This window comes from Stegodyphus dumicola, chromosome 8 (assembly GCF_044657685.1).
Source record: "Stegodyphus dumicola isolate Sdum_Otavi_A_Nest chromosome 8, ASM4465768v1".
Lineage (NCBI taxonomy): Eukaryota > Metazoa > Arthropoda > Arachnida > Araneae > Eresidae > Stegodyphus > Stegodyphus dumicola.
The window spans coordinates 191,425,187-191,442,923 of NC_140775.1; the positions used below are offsets into that span (position 1 = coordinate 191,425,187).

General features: G+C 34.5%; 1 protein-coding gene and 1 long non-coding RNA gene across 7 annotated transcripts in view; one reads left to right on the forward strand and one right to left on the reverse strand.

The window, feature by feature from the left end:
- The window catches only part of LOC146996059 (uncharacterized), a 116,283-nt gene that overhangs the window by 23,285 nt on the left and 75,261 nt on the right, over positions 1-17,737 (forward strand). The gene's annotated exons all lie outside the window — the stretch shown is intronic.
- The window catches only part of LOC118184693 (dermonecrotic toxin SdSicTox-betaIIB1bxii-like), a 180,833-nt gene that overhangs the window by 1,826 nt on the left and 161,270 nt on the right, over positions 1-17,737 (reverse strand). For 5 of the 6 annotated variants that reach the window (XM_085822846.1, XM_085822847.1, XM_085822845.1 and 2 more), the window contains exon 3: positions 1,533-1,592. The exons of the other annotated variant lie outside the window; for it this stretch is intronic. In XM_085822846.1, coding sequence (XP_085678972.1) covers positions 1,533-1,592 — 60 coding nt within the window. The remainder of the gene's footprint in view (positions 1-1,532; positions 1,593-17,737) is intronic. 6 annotated transcript variants of the gene reach the window in all.

A 17,737-nucleotide genomic window follows, 5' to 3' on the forward strand; every position in this document is an offset into this window, starting at 1 on the left:
TTATTAGATGGTATAGTAATTACAGATGATAAATAAGTATCGACAGATGATAAATAAGTATCGAAAAATCATCGCAAGACGATAACATCACAGACATGTTTTTTCCAGGCTTTAATAATTGTAAATGGATATTCCCATAATGATTTGTGAGGCGAGATGGAAAGAAAGATAATTTTTGCTTTCATATATTTTATTAACTAATAAAATTTTGCTGAAAAAGTAAGAAAGAAACTTAATACTTAAGAATAAACTGAAGCAGAACAAGAAATAATTTTCATTATAAGAGTATTATATTGACAAAAGTAAAAAAATAATCTCATAATTAATTTAGCAATTTTTTATAGATAAGGTCATGCAGTTACTTAGCTTCCTTTTTCTAATCTTTTTTAGATTATACTTTTAATGAAAAATTACCATTAAAAACTTTATAAAAATGATTTGGTAATGACCTTTGTTAGTTAATTATGTCAGTTTAAAATTCTATTAAGTGCTATAAGTTGCCTTAATTTTCTATGCTTAAATTTCCTTCTTACTTTTTCAGCAAAAATTTATTAGTTAATAAAAAATATGAAAGTAAAAAATTATCCTTCTTTCCATCTTGCGCTCACAAATCATTATGGAAATATCCCTTTACAATTATCAAAGCCTGAAAAAAAGCATGTCTGTGTCTGTGATGTTATCGTCATGCGATGATTTGTAGATACTTTATTTATTACCACGATATTTTCGACGACGATGTTTTTACACTGCGAAGTTTTTGAATTGCTTTATTTTCGACGACGATATTTTGTACCACGATGTTTTAGAACTGCGATGCTTTCTCTTTGCGATGTTTTCTCCCCACGATGTTTTTGCCTTGCGTTGTTTTCTCCGCGACGTTTTCGTCCGCGATGATTTTGCCTCAATGTTTTCGGCTGTAACCAAATATATATATATATTTTAAGGTATTAAAATTAACCACTTTTTCTATGACTCATTATATTATATTTTTATATGATTTATTATCACACTGTAGACTACAGCATTTCAAGAGTAGCTTACGGAATTTAATTCTGTAAAGTAGTCCAACTTAATGTTTCGTGCTGCATATTCGTGCAATTCGTTGCATATATTTCTGAGATGTAATTGCTGAATATTCTTACTAGTTTTGACTAAAAATTCTAGATTTATGTTTTGTATATTAAAATTCCCAAATTATAAAATATATTAACATGATTACGTAAAAAGTTACGACATTTTATTTTCTAAAATCAATAACATTTGTTTCTTTAGTTCATCTTTTGATGAACTTTAATCTATTTGAGTAAGAGAAATAAAAATTTGTGAAAGTCATGTTGTAATATTGTCAGGACCTAGTGTTCTGTGCATACTTTTGGCAAACATAATGGTGACAATATCAAGGTCCTGAACTCAAAAAAATTCGACCCCCCCACAGCACAAATCTGTACCCGCAGTCATGGTGAAACCACCAGAAAACCCAAAAGTATACACAGAACACTTAAGTCCTGACACTTGAGAAGTTCCTCACTAACCTTTAAATACAAAACTTGGCTCCAACACAAATTAGCATAAAGCTGAACCGCGTGCTCCTTCTGAAGGGAAGTTGAAATAAGAGTTCACAGGAAAGGGTAACATAAAATGAAAAGAAATTTGGTTAGTTTAACTTAAAACCTTACAATATCACCCCTTTCTTCATTCTCTGCCTCATAGAGAAAAAACTCCAACCCTTTTGTAACCTCCAACCTTTTTGAACATTTATTGCACAAACACAAAACTAATACTAAACTACAATACTAATAACTGTAATATATAAAGTAATACAAGTTAATTTCGGTTTCATTAATGGCTCCCACGATCCTTCCCTATGACCTCTCTGTTGGTCTCTCTCTTGGAAACTAAACTTTTGGCGTCTTCAGATTGAGAGCGAGCGCCCTCTATACATCTTGTTGGTTGGCGTCACCCATACTTCACACATGTAAAAATCTACTTCATTCATAGGATTCATAGGAATGTAAAAGCATTAATTTAATGATGTATTGAAGATAACATTGACTAAGAATTCATCTTAATGTGATCTTTGAAGTCTCATCTTTAATTTCCTATCTAAAATTAGTATTTAAGTGTTTTAATATAATATACGATTTATTAAGTAATTATTTAATTAAACAGTAGTTTTGTAAGATCTACCTCTTTTAGCTATTGTGAAAGGATACGATCTTAGTAATAAGGCCGGCGACTTCTCGCACAGACGTGAAGAAGTAGCACACAGGGAAAGAATTTAAATTGCCCTTTTATTTGATTAAACTCTTTAACAAAAAATGCACGTACTTCATGTTCACCATAATACCGCATAATTGCGGTGAAAACTTAAAAATAATTTAACAGTAATTTAAATGGCAAAGCTTAGTGCTGGACTATACTCGGTGTCCTTAAACGCCTTGCTGGAGCTAGGTGAGGTTGCATTAGACAAACCCTGCTTCAAACTTATAATTCGTTTATCCTTACTGCTGTGAACCACTTATTGTGGCCGTGGAAAATATACTCTATACTATTGAAAAAAAATCCAAAATCAGTGCTTGTTTCTGGAGCCGTGAAGACCACCCCGATTGACGCAATATTTATGTTAACTGGTGATAAACCCTTAAGAACAGTTATTCAAGAGAAGGCCTTAATTCTCCGGGGAAAGATCATTGGAGTTCCTGGATGTTTTTCACTCTGAATTGAAGTCAATCAAGATCTGACTAGAAATCTAAAGACCCAGATGGGCTTTCTACAGAGAATTTTTCAGTTAAAAAATTCACTTGATTTAATGAGTGAACCAGAATTACTTGCTACACTACAAAATCCAATAAATTTGAAATCTTTCTGGATTAATCTTGGCCTGGGTCAAAAAGTAACCCAAGGATCCCTCTATTTTGAGAGCCCTTGCTTTCGAAGTATTAAACATTTTTTACCATGAACCAGAGTGGCTTCGGATCTTTACTGATGGATCCCTCCTGCCTAATGCAGGTACCGGAGTTTTCTCCGAAATTTTCTCTTTCTACATTCCTGTGGGCCGAGGTTCTGCGTTTGACTGTGAAATTGCTGCAATTCACACAGCTCTGTACCAGCTGCCATGCCACTTGGAGAAATTCACAAGAGCTGTTATACTCAGCGATTCCGAAGCTGCTCTGTTGGCCATCGTTTCAGATAAAAATCCCATGTCACAAGACATATTGAATTGTCGACATTACCTGGCTTCACTTGAGAAAACTGTAGTCCTCCAGCGGGTTCCCGCAAACTGTGGGATTCCATGTAACGAGAAAGCCGACTTCTTGGCAAAAAGGGGGTGCTTTAATCATGCAGAATATTTCTCGTCCTTTGCCTTTCCATACTGTTAGGGATCTTATTAAAAGATCTTTCAAAGTACGTGCTCGGGAAGATCTCTATCATCGTGTTTCTCATAAGTCTTTGAAGAATGCTATGCAGAATTTGTGTAATAGTCAAAGGCGTAGAGCAGTCGCTGAATTCCGCCTTGCCACCGGACATGACTGCCTACAATATCATCTTCATAGATTCAAAATTGTTCCTTCTCCGATATGCACTCTGTGCAGCTCTGGAGAGGTGATGGACGCCGCACATCTACCCAACTGTCCTGCTCTGCGCAAGACTTTTCTCGCCGAATGTTACTGGGAGACAAGAGAAATGTTAGATTAATGGACTCTGTTACAGCTGTTTTTTTTTTTTTCATTGTGTTGCTGTATTTTATATTCCTGTTTTTTGCTGTAACTGTTCATAATCTGCCATTGGAAATTAAAAAAAAAAAAAAAAAAAAAAAAAAAAAAAAATGCTGGATTTTTAAAATTAACAGGGTGACTCAGCAACCTACACCGGCGATAGATAAACGGCCAGAAAGCGTAGCAACAACTAAGAAGCCAACTAAGAAAGCAACGTGCGCTCTATTAGCGAAATCACGCTCTGTCTAACTTTCTCTTTCCGCTCGTTTAAATACTCTTATTCACTTTGATTTAATTTGGATACTGGCGAGGAAATGCGAGGGAAAAGGAAGAGTTCAGAAAAAGTGGCAAAAATTAAAATAACCGGTTATTAAGGGAAACCCTACAGATTCACAAACCAAGATTAATGTAGGTGATTTAATGCTTACCGTGCACTATTGTTTCTTGTGAATGATTATTGACTGAATAAAGTGAAATACCAACCTCAAAAATGCAACGGAAAGAAACTCAAAGAACTTGACAAATTTTATTCCATAACATAATCTAATGATCAGGCCATGAATGAATTTCTTGCAATTTTTGTGCAAATAATTCTTATTTATATGACACAAGAAAAGGTGCTTAGTTCATTTAGCTGCTAAGAAATAATGGTGCACTATGCACCAACGAGAATCTTATATACAAGTGGCTTAACCCTTTGACGCGCGCGATATTTTTTTATAATTTTTTTAACTAAAAACTCTAGAAATTGAATATTATGATCCTAGAGACAAATAATATATGAAAATATAGAGAGAAATAATATATTAAATAATACTAGAGACAAATAATATATTAAAAAAATCTACTCTTGCCCATTGTTCTGTGGGTGGTGGTCGCACTGTGAAACCACCGCGCGTCTAGGACTTTGAAATTTACTGATGTAATAGGAAAAGAAAACTTACCATTTTCCGCGCGCGTTTCAAATAAATGACGAAATTTACGGATTTAAAAAAAAATGTATGTGAGAATTGAATTATATATAATTTTTTTACATTATTTTATTTTAAATTGTCAGAGAAAATTAAAAAATAAACATTTATGTAATTTTTCTATAGCAGTGAAAATATAAGTACCTACATAATAAGGACATTTGGATAAATGGATTAAAAACCTCAATAAAATAAGGATAAAAAAGAACTCAGTGTTTTTTTTTTTTAATTTCAAAGAACGAATTTTTTTTGTCACACTGTTCAAAGCATGTTTTGTCTCTTTGGTACATGCATAGACCCACATTGCACGTTTCGCACATACATCTTGTTCTATGAGGTTTCTTCCTTATGCTACAAAATGTACACTGCCTGGATTTAAAATTCACTGGTATATGTCCAGAGTTATTTAGTTTCTTTTCATCTGGCACAAGAAATTTGTGGATTTTTATGTTATGGGGGGGGGGCTTGGTCTTTTTGGCTTTGTACGGATCGTTCGTTTCCCATTCATACTTATTTTATTCGTATTTCGTCCCAAAAAAAATATTTTCCACAGTTTCTATTTTTAATTATAGCAAAGTATATTTACATTAAATTTAAACCACAGGAAATAATTTATAAAATTACAATGCTGCTAGCTTGGGGAGCAAGTGTGTTGATGTCAGAGAAAAGTATTTGGTAAAGAAAGACCTTTTTACTGGGCAGGTGCATGTATTGTATAGTAATAAAATAACTCTGTGGTTTCAAAGCCCTTTATCTATATCCGGATAAAAATAAACGGTTGATCTTTACAATATGGTAACTGGTAGTTTGGCGACATTTTGGAGGCGATAAAGGTTACTACCTGGGACTTTGGTAATAATGTGAGCAGTACTCAGTTCCGATTACACATTATTTTGTGTGAGGGAAATGAGAGATCATGGGATATGTCATGTGATATTAATGGACGAATTACGGTTCTTTAATCGGAAAAGACGGGAAATCGGGAAAAAATCTGGAAATTTTGTATTTGGCTTTATTCTGTGTTGTGTGAAACAGTGTTCGTGAATTTTTGGATCCCATGGTCGTAACTAAAGTGAATTCGAAATGGGTATTTATGTATGTATTAATTTAATGTATGTGCTCATTTATATTTTAAGTAGTGTTTTTGAATTTAATAATATTTTAATTAAATGATAGTTATTTTGTGAATTTTATGTTTGTAGGAATTTGGTACACGTTTAAGTTGAAGTAAACGTGCATGGAAATAATTTAAATATTTGATACTAAGTATTTGTAATGCTTGCGGTATGAATTCGTTGGTGACGTGTATAATGTAATAGATGATTTAAAGGTAAAAGTTTTTGGATATTTTATTTATTTTATATGTGGAAATGTTCATATTTGGGAAGGGTAAATACTTTTTCGCGATCAGGTAATTTCATATATGTTCTTTTTACCGGGTTTAAAGATTGAGAAAATTGTCATGTATTTTCGTGAAATTTTTCTAATTTATGAGAAAAAAGCAGTGTACATGGATATAGTGAAGAGTGTGCGCAATGCCATTTTTGTGCAATTCTGGGATGTTTTTTTAAGTAAAAATAAGTCGGCGTGTACATGGTTTATGTGTATGTGTTATTTTGAAAAACGCGTAAGGAGTATGGTATTGTGCACTTTTTCCCAATTTTGCAGTGAATATTTGTCATGATTAAGCAGTTTTGTTAGATAAAATTTCTAGCATAAGTGTAATTCGGCTAGTAGATTGTTGGAAGAAGTGTTCAGTAGATAAAAAGAAAAGAAACATGTCTTTACTTCGTGAAGACAAAATGGCGGCGGGAAAAAAAATAGAGGGTTGCTGTAGGAGAGTTGGTCGCCAAATTTTCGCCAAAAAAAACGCCAAGTTACCATAATGTAAAGATCAACCAAATAAACATTCCTATTTGAAAAGCAAGCGAACATCATTGAGAAGCAAACGCCAGTGGTTTCAAGGCGCGACCACCGAGCCTCTAGAGGATTGTAAGCATCGTGACACAATGCTCTAGTGGCGCAGTGGTCGCGCCCTGAAACCACATAGCAAATGCCAAACATATAGATTTTTTTTTTATATATGCTGTTTAATTACTGCAATTTTTTATTGTTTATGATAGAAATCATGATGTGAGATGACTAACTTTTGAAATTTAAAGTTGTTTATATTAATAAAAGAAAGTTATTTTGTCTCATCGAAAACGAATTTTAAAAGGCATCCGATCCGAAGTATTAATACCTAAAACATATACGATTCTACAGTCATTTTGTGTTATTTAGATGTAAAAGATGAGTAATCAATTCATTTTCACTCAAAAATTGCGGAAAAACGAGGAGAAAAAAATTCGGAAAATGGTGGTTTCAGGGCGCGACCACCGCGCGTCAAAGGGTTAAGTGTTTCTCGCCGATTGTTTATTAGTTGCTTGCGTAACTGTATTAGCCAATGGTTTCTCATACATTTGGTTTTCAAATCCAAGTTCAGAATTTTCTTTTATTGTTGTTTCCAAAACTAGATATGAAATACAATGTTGCCAATAAATGCATTTTCCTTTAAAATTATTAAATCTGTTTTTGTATCTTAAACTTATAATTTTCAGATGAACGTAAATTGAGTGTGTCAGGGGAACGTGAACATTTGTTTGCGTTGGCAATCATCTGTTTTTGAAATGGTTTACAACTGTAATTATATCTTTATTCCACGGAATCTGTTCACGAGGATATTTGTTATTTAGTATTCTTGCCAGAGTGGGATCAAGTATTTACACTTTGCATTTTAAACAAAAATTCATTTTGCGCAGTAAATAAACTATTGGGTTGGCAACTAAGTAATTGCAGATTTTTTTTATAAAATCAAATACAATTTTTTCATGGAACTAAATAACTTTATTCTGTAATGTATTGCCCATTTTGATCAATGACCTTTTGCCATCTTTCAGGCAGCATCATAATCGCACGTTGTTAAAACTTCTGGTTTTTATTAGCAAAAATCTGAATCAGATACAATTTGACATCATCATCATTATTGAAATCTTTACCATTCAAGGAGTTTTGTAAAGATCGAAACAAAAAGTAATCAGATAGTGCAAGGTCAGGACTATAGGGTGGATGCGGCAAAACATCCCAACCAAGCTCCAATAATTTTTGCCGAGTGACCAAAGATGTGTGTGGCCTTGCATCGTCATGATGGAATACAACACCTTTTCGATTTGTCAATTCGGGCCGCTTTTCTTCAACTGCATTGTTTAATTTCGTTAGTTGTTCAATGTAGATATCAGAATTGATCGTTCGGTTGGGTGGTAAGAGTTCAAAGTAGACAATTCCTTTGTAATCCCACCAAACTGATAACAAAACCTTCTTTTGATGAATATCAGCTTTTGATGTTGCTTGAGTTGGTTCACCTGGCCTGCTCCACGATCTTTTCCGCTTGATATTGTTGTAAACAACCCGTTTTTCATCGCCAGTTATCAGTCGTTTTAAAAATGGATCATTTTCATTACGTTTCTTTAGCAAATCGCAGCTGTTAATGCGTTGCGTTAAATGCGTTTCTTTCAGTTCGTGAGGAACCCATGTATCGAGTTTTTGAACATAGCCAAGTTGTTTTAAGTGATTTTCAGTGAATGTATGTGATACATGAAGCTTCTATGCAATCTCACGTGTTTGTACTGTGACAATCCGAATCGATTATTGCTTTGATTAGGTCGTCATCAACTTCAACTGGACGACCAGAGCGTTTTTCATCTTTGAGTGAAAAATCACCAGAACGAAATTTGGCAAACCAATTTTGACACTGCCGTACTTTTAAGGCTTCGTCACCATAAACAGCACATAACTTTTTATGAGCTTGCGATGCATTTTCCCCTTTGCGGAAATAAAAAAGCAAAATATGACGAAAATGTTCCTTTTGATTTTCCATTTTTCAACGAACGCCAAACGCAACCGATCAAAAAACGTTTTTTACTGATTGACAGCTGAATTGCCAACTATCAAATAACAAAATGTGTTTTACATTTGTACTATGTCTGCAACCCTAAAAATTCAACTGAAGCCATCTATGAATGAAATCCGCAATTACTTAGTTGCCAACCCAATAATTCAGATTAATTCAGTTTGAGTTAGCAGACACCGTTGCACAAATAATTTTATTTACAATTTATAGTATCTGAAACAGCGGTCATTTCGTATGACCGCCGGGCTTTCTAGTATGATTATATTCATTTATTTTATCTACCCAGTTATTTTATGTTAAGTAGCTTTACTGTCATTCTCCATTTCCGTTTTCCTGCCAGAATGTTAGTTTCTGATTCGCGTGTGTTCAGATGAGGTTGTTTAGTCACAGCGTGTTCGTACAACTATAGTATCTAGTTCTACTATATAGTCTGTCTTCGAGTTTGCTTTTACTTTTCCCAATAGTTCTTGCTACACCAGAATAGGTTTGAGCCAATTTGCGTCCTATTCACTTCCGTGCAGCTTTTGGAAAACTTAAGATTTGACTTTGTTTTAATTTGAATTCAATATTTCTGAGTTACTCCATAAATGCTGGCTTTTTTTGTAAGCACAAGAAGTGACTTTTGTTAAATTATTTGAGTGCTTAATAAAAGCGTCTTTACGCCCTTTTTATGTTTCTCTGTTTTCTTACTGGACATAGCAATAAGTCCCTTGGATCCTTCTAGAGTCTCTAGTTAGTATATGTTTCCCAAGCAGGTGAGACTCTACGCGCTTAAGTCTCTCTCTAAAATTTTTAAAAGATCGCATTAACCTGTGCACAAAGAGAATTTAGACTATTTAATCTTACGAATCTTTTTATGCGAACAGAAGCTTTCTTTTCATGATGCTATTTTTACATTATCATTATTTGCCTTTAATTTTATAATTGTGGGAGGAAGTGAATAGCTTTATGAGTTTTGGATGAGTTAAAAAAATATATCATTAACTGTCTAATAGACAAAGCAAGAGTTTAGTTTCTCCAATGCTGCTGGCTTCTTTCAAGACCTTTCCGAAATATACAAACATTTATGAGTCTTTATTCATGAGATTTAATTCTTCTTGTATTCTCATTTGTACATATTGTTACGTGCGTACGGGTTCGTTATGAATTGAATGCACAAGTCCGATGAAAAATGAACAAAATTTATTATTATCACAACAAAAACGCTTAATTTCCTCAGATATACGTGCAGTATTACCATATCTCACAGTAGTTATCTTTTAACTACTCAAACGTTCAAGAGAACTTAATTCAAAACAGCTAAAGCTAATCCGCGAATTCGCTACAGTCGACAAGAGTAGTTTTCGAAACAAACTCTTAAAACAACAACAAACTAACTAACTAAATTGAAATCGAAATCGAAATCGAGTCAATGGCTAGGCGGCAATTAGTAGCCAACCGCTACTTTAACCGTCTCTGTTGGTAAATTGCCCTAAGGCGTTGGTACTTAAGTTTCTAATTAAGGCGATTTACGCCGCGCCAACTAGGCGAAACTTGTCAAATTTTGTGAAATGTAGGTGAAGTAAAGGAGATGATTGGCAGGAGCCTGTCACGTGGGTGGTCACCAGCTTACGCGTACAATGAGAAATATTGGAAATATTAATAATTATCAAGTTTTGAAACAGGTTATCTAGATTGGAATAATTAAACTAATATCGCGATCTAAATGAAGACAAATGGCACAACTAAGTGCAACAGATTAGCTAAACAAAATATTCAAATTCATCCTTTCTGTAAAACACAGATTGGACAGTGGTAGTCACGTGGGAGTCACCCTCCCGTGAACTGTCCACAGCCCAATGCATCTTGAAATAGTAGATATCACAATTCAGTGAAGTCTTGGTCGGAGAAATTAAACACTAAAGTTCTTGTACAACACTGAGGCACATGAGTTACTGTAACTATACACTATGTACATATAGGGACGGCGGATTTTGAGCGAAGTGGCAAATGGTGAAAAACATTTTACACTAGCAATAAATAATCAGAGCTTTGAAGATACAGGTACACGGATCATGTCCATAAGTCCACAATATTACAAAGTCTCTGATATATAACTAAATTGAGAGATTTTCCTCCGTTTTATAAGATTTTAAATCGCGCGCTAGAATTTTTGGGAACTTTCTCAAAATCAAAAAGAGATATTTATTTATTTATTAAATGTTAAATGCACGTGCTCTTGTATTTTTAATTTTCCGGGTTAGCTTTCCTTTAATATTCGTCACGCACTACACTGAACGGGGAATAAAACAATTTTATTTATAACTCAACTAACATTAGCTATATATAACATACCAAACCCGTAACAATATGATAAAATTCTGATATTATTCCATATGTATATCGTTTAATGACTATCTATATGTATATATGTAATGAACATGAATACATATGTCGTGAATAAACGATGCTTTAGAGTCCTTGCATGTGGACCTTTTCGAAAAACACGCTTGAGTGAGAATTTGCAGATTTTTTTCCCTAATGCTAAGAGGAATGGAGACTGAAATGTATGGTGGGAACATTTTGCTATGAAAGTTATTGGCGGGGACATCACGAATTACACTCCAGTTCGAATATTTTATTCATCATGACAAATTTAAAATCCGGAAATTTATAAAAGGCATTTTGGTGATAAAATATATACCACATGCGTCGCTCAGCTTTGTCATGTTACATAGAGCGTCTTGTTTAAGGTATAAGGTATTTTTCTTTCCTTCCAGCATGCCTTCGTGGTGTAACTATTAGCACACTCGGCGTGTATTGAGAGATCCAGGTTCGAGTCCCGGCGAAGGCATTACTCATTTTTCATGACTCCTGATATCTATATAACCTAATGACTCTACAAAGAGCCTGAGTATTGTAATAACTAAAACTTTGCAAAATGTTAAGAACTCAAATGGTATAATGAGGTTAAGAACTTTCCTAAACAAATCACTCACTTTTCAATATCTTAAAAACAGTGAAATGAGCAATAAATAACATAAAAGAACAGAAAAAACACAAAATTCTGAAAAGCAAAGTATAATTAATGATATTTAATCTTATAATTTTAAGAGAAAAAATTACAATGAAATAAGCTATATCCCTTAATATAAATATTAATTATCCTAATAAAAAACTAACCAACTTTCCGTTGAAAAAAAAATCATGCGAAACTTTTCAATAATAACATGAAAGCAACTCAAAAAACATAAAATTCCGCTCAGAATTTTACTCAGCAGAACAACTTTATCAATAAAAATGTATTATATATATATATATCAATGACAATGAAATATGCCAATCTCTTAAAAACAGTGACATAAGAAATACGATGAAAAATTGTTGCCAAACCCATATTTCTAAAAGAATGAAACTATTCAAAATGATGCGATTTCATCAAAAATTTATCAACAACAATAAGACAGGAAAATTGTTGCCAAAATCACATTTGTAAAGATGTGAGATGTGAGAAGTGTACTCGGAAGCTTCATTTAAAAAATCCTTTAAAAATACAAAATATTATCATTCTTCCAAAATTCTTTTTGTAAAAGCAGTCGCAAGGATAAAAGTTTAACGTGTCCAAAAATCAAAGAAAAATAAACTGTACATATTTAAAAATAAACTATTTTGGAAAAAATCCAGTTGAAAAGGGGTTAAGCTCCCTTTGTTAAATAATTTCGTATTGAATCTATTTATTGAAACACGAAATTTATGTTAAGTTCGTAAAATAGCTAAGTGCCTACGTTTTAAGACGATGGGAAAATGGAGTGTGTAGAGTAAAATCTCGCTTTCCTATAGCCCATTATATCTCAAAATGACGAGATTTCGTCATAAAACATAAAATAAAAAAAATTTGAATTCGAATTTCGAAAAAATCGCTTCGAGGTGCACTGGCTCTCGTCTAGATGCACCTATGTACCAAATTTCGTAGCCGTGGATTTATTAGCTTACGCGCAGAGCGAACGAAAGACACACACACACACAGACAGACTCTTTCTTTTATTATATGTAGAGATAATATAGCATCTAACGTACGAATGGTGCTTCCTGGAAAAAAAATAAACACTAATAATTAAAAAAAAAAAAAAAAAAAATCTGAAATGTTTCAGATTTTAAATTACGTCCAAAGGTTCGTTTTTTAACATTTTGTGTGTTACCTTTCTTTATTAAATATCATGTTCCTCGCACTTAAACCATAAGATCCAGTGCAACAGCAATATCGCAAAACAGTTTTAAAACGAGCCTATCTTTAGAATTTCCGATACAGAGACTCACGCGCTGGAGATAAAAATGTTTTTTCTGCACAACGTTGCCATTGCTCGCTTTGAAATCCTTGAGTTTGTTAATCGAAAATTCGTCAAAGTTTTAAAAAATAGGAAATCGATCATAAAACAAATTTCAAATTTCAAATTTCAAATTTGGTCTTCCATATTCATATTCGTTGGAGGATTACGTTATTCAAAATTCGATGACTCTATGTACCGTTGTTTTATCACAAAACGAGAAATATACATACATTTATGCAGATTTTTTATTATTTAATTTCTTCAAATATAATGCAGGACTCTAACATTTCGTGGCAACAGTTTGAAAAGTGAACCGACATTTATAAGTCGGACGCAAAATGCCAAAACGAAACTAATAGTCCTTCGGGATTCAAATCCCTTTGGACTAAAAAAAACAGTACTGTATTTGAAAATTAACTAGTTATCTTCCCCATTATCAAACATTAACAAACTTCCCTTCATTTCAGGAACATTTTAAAAATGCAAAGCATGCTAATCATGCTTCTGACATTTCCATTCACGCAATTAGGAAGTCTTGAAAAACCCATTATATGCGCTTGGATGAGTATTACTCAGAGGTCCGATTTTTCTCATGCTCTGAGTTCTGTCGTTGCTCGAGAATCTGTCAGTAATTTGTTGCAAACTTCGTGCTGTTATCTCTTCAAAAGGAAGTTATGCAATTCACTCGCCCTTCAGAAGGAAAAAAATAGGCGTAATGAATTCATAATGTTTTTTCGCGTCGTGCATGATTTCGAAACTCATTAAAAAATAAAAAAAATTATAAAATTTAAGTTATTTTGTAAGGAATTAGAAGCCTTCCTTATGTGCATTATTGTGCGATATTGGCCAGCACATCCAGGTAAAACACGAAGATTCAGATTCAAAGAATGCATGAAACACCGATTACTATCCAAAAATGGCTTCTGGGCTAAAATATGGTGGACCTCTTCACCAACTTGATTTGGCCCACAGGATATCGCCTTCTCCGACTGACCGCCATTTAAAGAGGAACAAATCACATTCCTATCAAAACTTTAAAAATTTTAAATTGACCTTGTCAGGACTTGTGTTTCTCTTGATTTGCTTTGGAAACATGATGTGTCCTGATTAGGAACAGGGAGCTTACTCAAGCTATGTTCAAGATTTGTGTGTAACAGACGACACAAGCAGGAAGGGCACACGAAACCCTTTATTTTCTATACTTTTACAAGTACTCCCGAGCTTCGGGATACAGAGACCAACCACTTGTGGTCTGAACGTAAGAATATAAAACTACTAACTAAAACTCTAACTAAAAGCTAACTTTAAATTAGTATACAAATGCCTAGCACTAAGACTGGCCTTTATTTAAAACGGTACGTACGCCGAGTTGCTGAAACTACAACACGTTTTCAAATATCAAGAGGGCTAAACCTCTGGCCTTAAAGGCAACCAGCAACTGAGTGAAAACTCGTAGAACTGAAGTGGCAAGCGGCTTGCTTCCTAAATCTCCTTCTCTTTCCCTAACTCTTGGCAAAAAGCCACAACTTAAATACTTGGGCGTTAGCAAGACAATTTGCATAAACAAGTTAAAACATTTAATTCTGGCCGGAAGTAGAAAATAAGAAGTGATAGTACAGTTTTAAAATAAAATAAACGGTAGTAAAATTTAGGATCCTTACAACCTTCTTTCAATGCTTCGACTGTTATCAAATAAATACCATTCTCCATTAAGATCTTAGTACCTATTGTCTTCAGTAAAGTTTGGAAAATTCAAAAGCGGACATTTCAAAATTCAACATCGCAAAATTTTTTAATATTTTTATTCGGAAACATGGTCAAGAATTCAATGCAGATTGACAAGTATTTCACCCATTGTGTATCATGATGTTTCTTTCTAGAATTTGACTCTAATTAAACTCATTCAGAAGAACTTCTATTCTCGCTCTTCGATATATATATTTACTATGTCTAAAAACTGAACATTATTGGTTAGATTCATTTTTTCGGGTGGTGTTGTAAGGATCTTAAGTTTTACTAACGTTTATTTTATTTTAAATCTTTACTATCACTTCTTATTTTCTACTTCTGGCGAGAATTAAAAGCTTTAACTTATTTATGCAAATTTGTTTTGCGAACGCCAAGTACTTAAGTTGTGGCTTTTTGCCAAGCAAGGGAGAGGAAGGAGTTAGTAGAAGCAGGCCGCTTGCCTTAGCAGTTTTACTCGGTTGCCTTCAAGGCCAGAGGTTTAATCCTCTTGATAATTTTAAACGTATCGTAGTGTTAACAGTTCTCTGTACTACATACGGCCTTTCTGTTAATATACGGCCAATCTTCAAGTAGACCCTTGTTTATTAATCCAAAGTTAGTTTAGTTAGAATTTAGTTAATATTCTTACGTTCAGACCACAAGTGGTTGGTCTCTGTATTCCGAAGTCCGGAAGTCATTGTAAAGAGAGAAAAATAAAGGGTTTCGTATACCCTTCCTGTGTATCTTGTCTACTTCCCACATTTATTGAACATAGCTTTAGTAAGCTCCCTGTTCCGAGTCAGGTCATTTAATGGAAACTGAACCTGATAGTGTTATTTGTCAAATTTCCATTTTGAGAAAATTAGAAGATGACGTTAACATTCAATTAAAAGTACCAAAAATTTAGATTTAGTGTACTATTTTAGTACGGTGATAATTGAGAAGTTAGACTATGCCTCTGATATACCCCAAATTAACCTTTAGTGTCGTTGAAACTGCTTTTGGCTTGTTAAATACCATTTCTTACTGCGTTAAAGGTGAGATAGAAATTCACGTATCTAATCTTTCATGCTATTTTTATTGTTATTGTTAAGAAGAAAAATACTAGATGTGATGGTAAGCGTACTAAAACTTTAAATATTTATAAATAGTACTAAATCTATATTACGAAAGTTCTAACAGTGGTCAACCTGGTCCATCATCTTCCTGTCATTTCTCTACCTCCCCCGGGGGTTGACTCAGGAGAATTCCTGGGAAGTACTGGTTAGGATCTGTACCTAGGCAGTCAACCCCCGTGGATAATTTGTATTTATCTTCACAGGACTAGAACCCGAGCATATACTCAGGTAGGTTCAGGCTTGGCAGGGATCGTACTGGTACTGTCGTGTCCGTTCCTTCTGCTGTTTGGAGGTATATAGTGGATGAATCGGGCCTTTTTGTTAGGGGTTTAGCCTCCTCAGTCTTTGGTAGCGGGGACTGACATGGCAAGGTGGTGCACCGATTTACAACAACGTTTTCTGCTGATGGAGTGGTGCCCCGAGGCAAAGGTGTCCTAGCTAATATTGATCCTGTCTGAGCGGTGAATCTCTGTTTCACTGGGGCCTTGTATAAAGCCGGGCAGAGACTGTGGGGCCTGCGTCGCCACTAAGAGGTCTTCTACGACCTGGATTCATCAAACCTCGTATGGCATGCTGGGTGAAATTCCCAGACCCGGGCCGAGGGTCCCGGTGGTAGTGTACCTGTCATTTCTCTACGTCTCTGCCAAGAATAAAAGGAGAGGCACGTCTTTGCATTGAACATGTTTGTGAATTTAGGGAACTTTAATAACGGCATAGTCAATGCTTTAAGTTCCTCAGTATTTCACTCAGGTTTTGAATTTCTTGAAAAACTGCTGAATTGGTTTCTTTGGATTCAGCATGTAAGCGCAACATAGTAATCATAGAAATGGTCCCTCGGTTTTGTATAAACATTTCCCGCGTGTGTTGATCTCTTGTAGTGAGAATTCTGTGGACCAGACGTCTGTACAGCTAGCTACTACTCACCAGGGGTATGGAAGGTTGCCGTTGAGGTGACCGTTTTCGCAACCGTTAGCTTCTGTATGGTAACACAAAGGTTAGAACAAAAGTGATCTACCCGAACTGAACATCTATTCACCAATCACTCATTCTTTACTGGATATTGTGGATTCTGGAATAATCTGGATATTATGGGCATTGATGATAAGCTTGATAATACCTGGTTTCTGTTTGAAAGTGACACTATGTTTCTTTCTCTTTAAAGCAGTTACCACATGTAGCGGTACACGATGCTAGAAGAAACTTCTGAAAAGAGTTCCTTCCATTATAGGTTTAATTGGGATGGTTCCTAGCCAAAACAATCCCTCTGGAAGTGATATGCGGCTATGTACGGCGAACGGTTTGCGACACTGGCGAAAAATGTTTTCCTTTAAGCTCTATACCTCGCAGGGTTTCACCAAAGAACTAGTTTTCGTGCAAGTCTATAAGGTATTTCTCCTGCCTTCTTAACAAGCCTTCGTGGTGTAGTGGTCTGCACGCTCTGCGCATATTGAGAGGTCCGCTTTTCGATTCCCGGCGATAGCGTAGTTAATTTTTCATTACTCCTGCTTCCAAAAAATACCTAATTGTTGATTCCTAATTTCAAAAATTGATTGTTGCAACATATTAGTTAAAAACTCTGAAAACTGTAATTTCGCAACAAAAAAATTATTTACGAATTGATTGTTTCCTTGAAAAGCCCGCTCCTCTGACGGACTTGCCCGCTAGTTTTATAACTAAGATTTGAACTATTCTAAAATTAATTGTACAGACTTTTCATCAATGGCAAAAACTCACCTTTTATGAGCGATATTTCATCGTGAGTTATTCATATTATTAAATTCGCATTTAAATGCTGTATTCTCATTTTTGTACTAATTCTCCTGCTTAAGTCGTGAAGGATTTTGATTAATAGAGTCATATTTAAGCTTCTGTTTAAAAAATGTTCAGTGCTTCTTTGGCAGCTTTAGTTTTCAGTGCTTAAAATTTCCGTGTTTCACACATAAGGGTT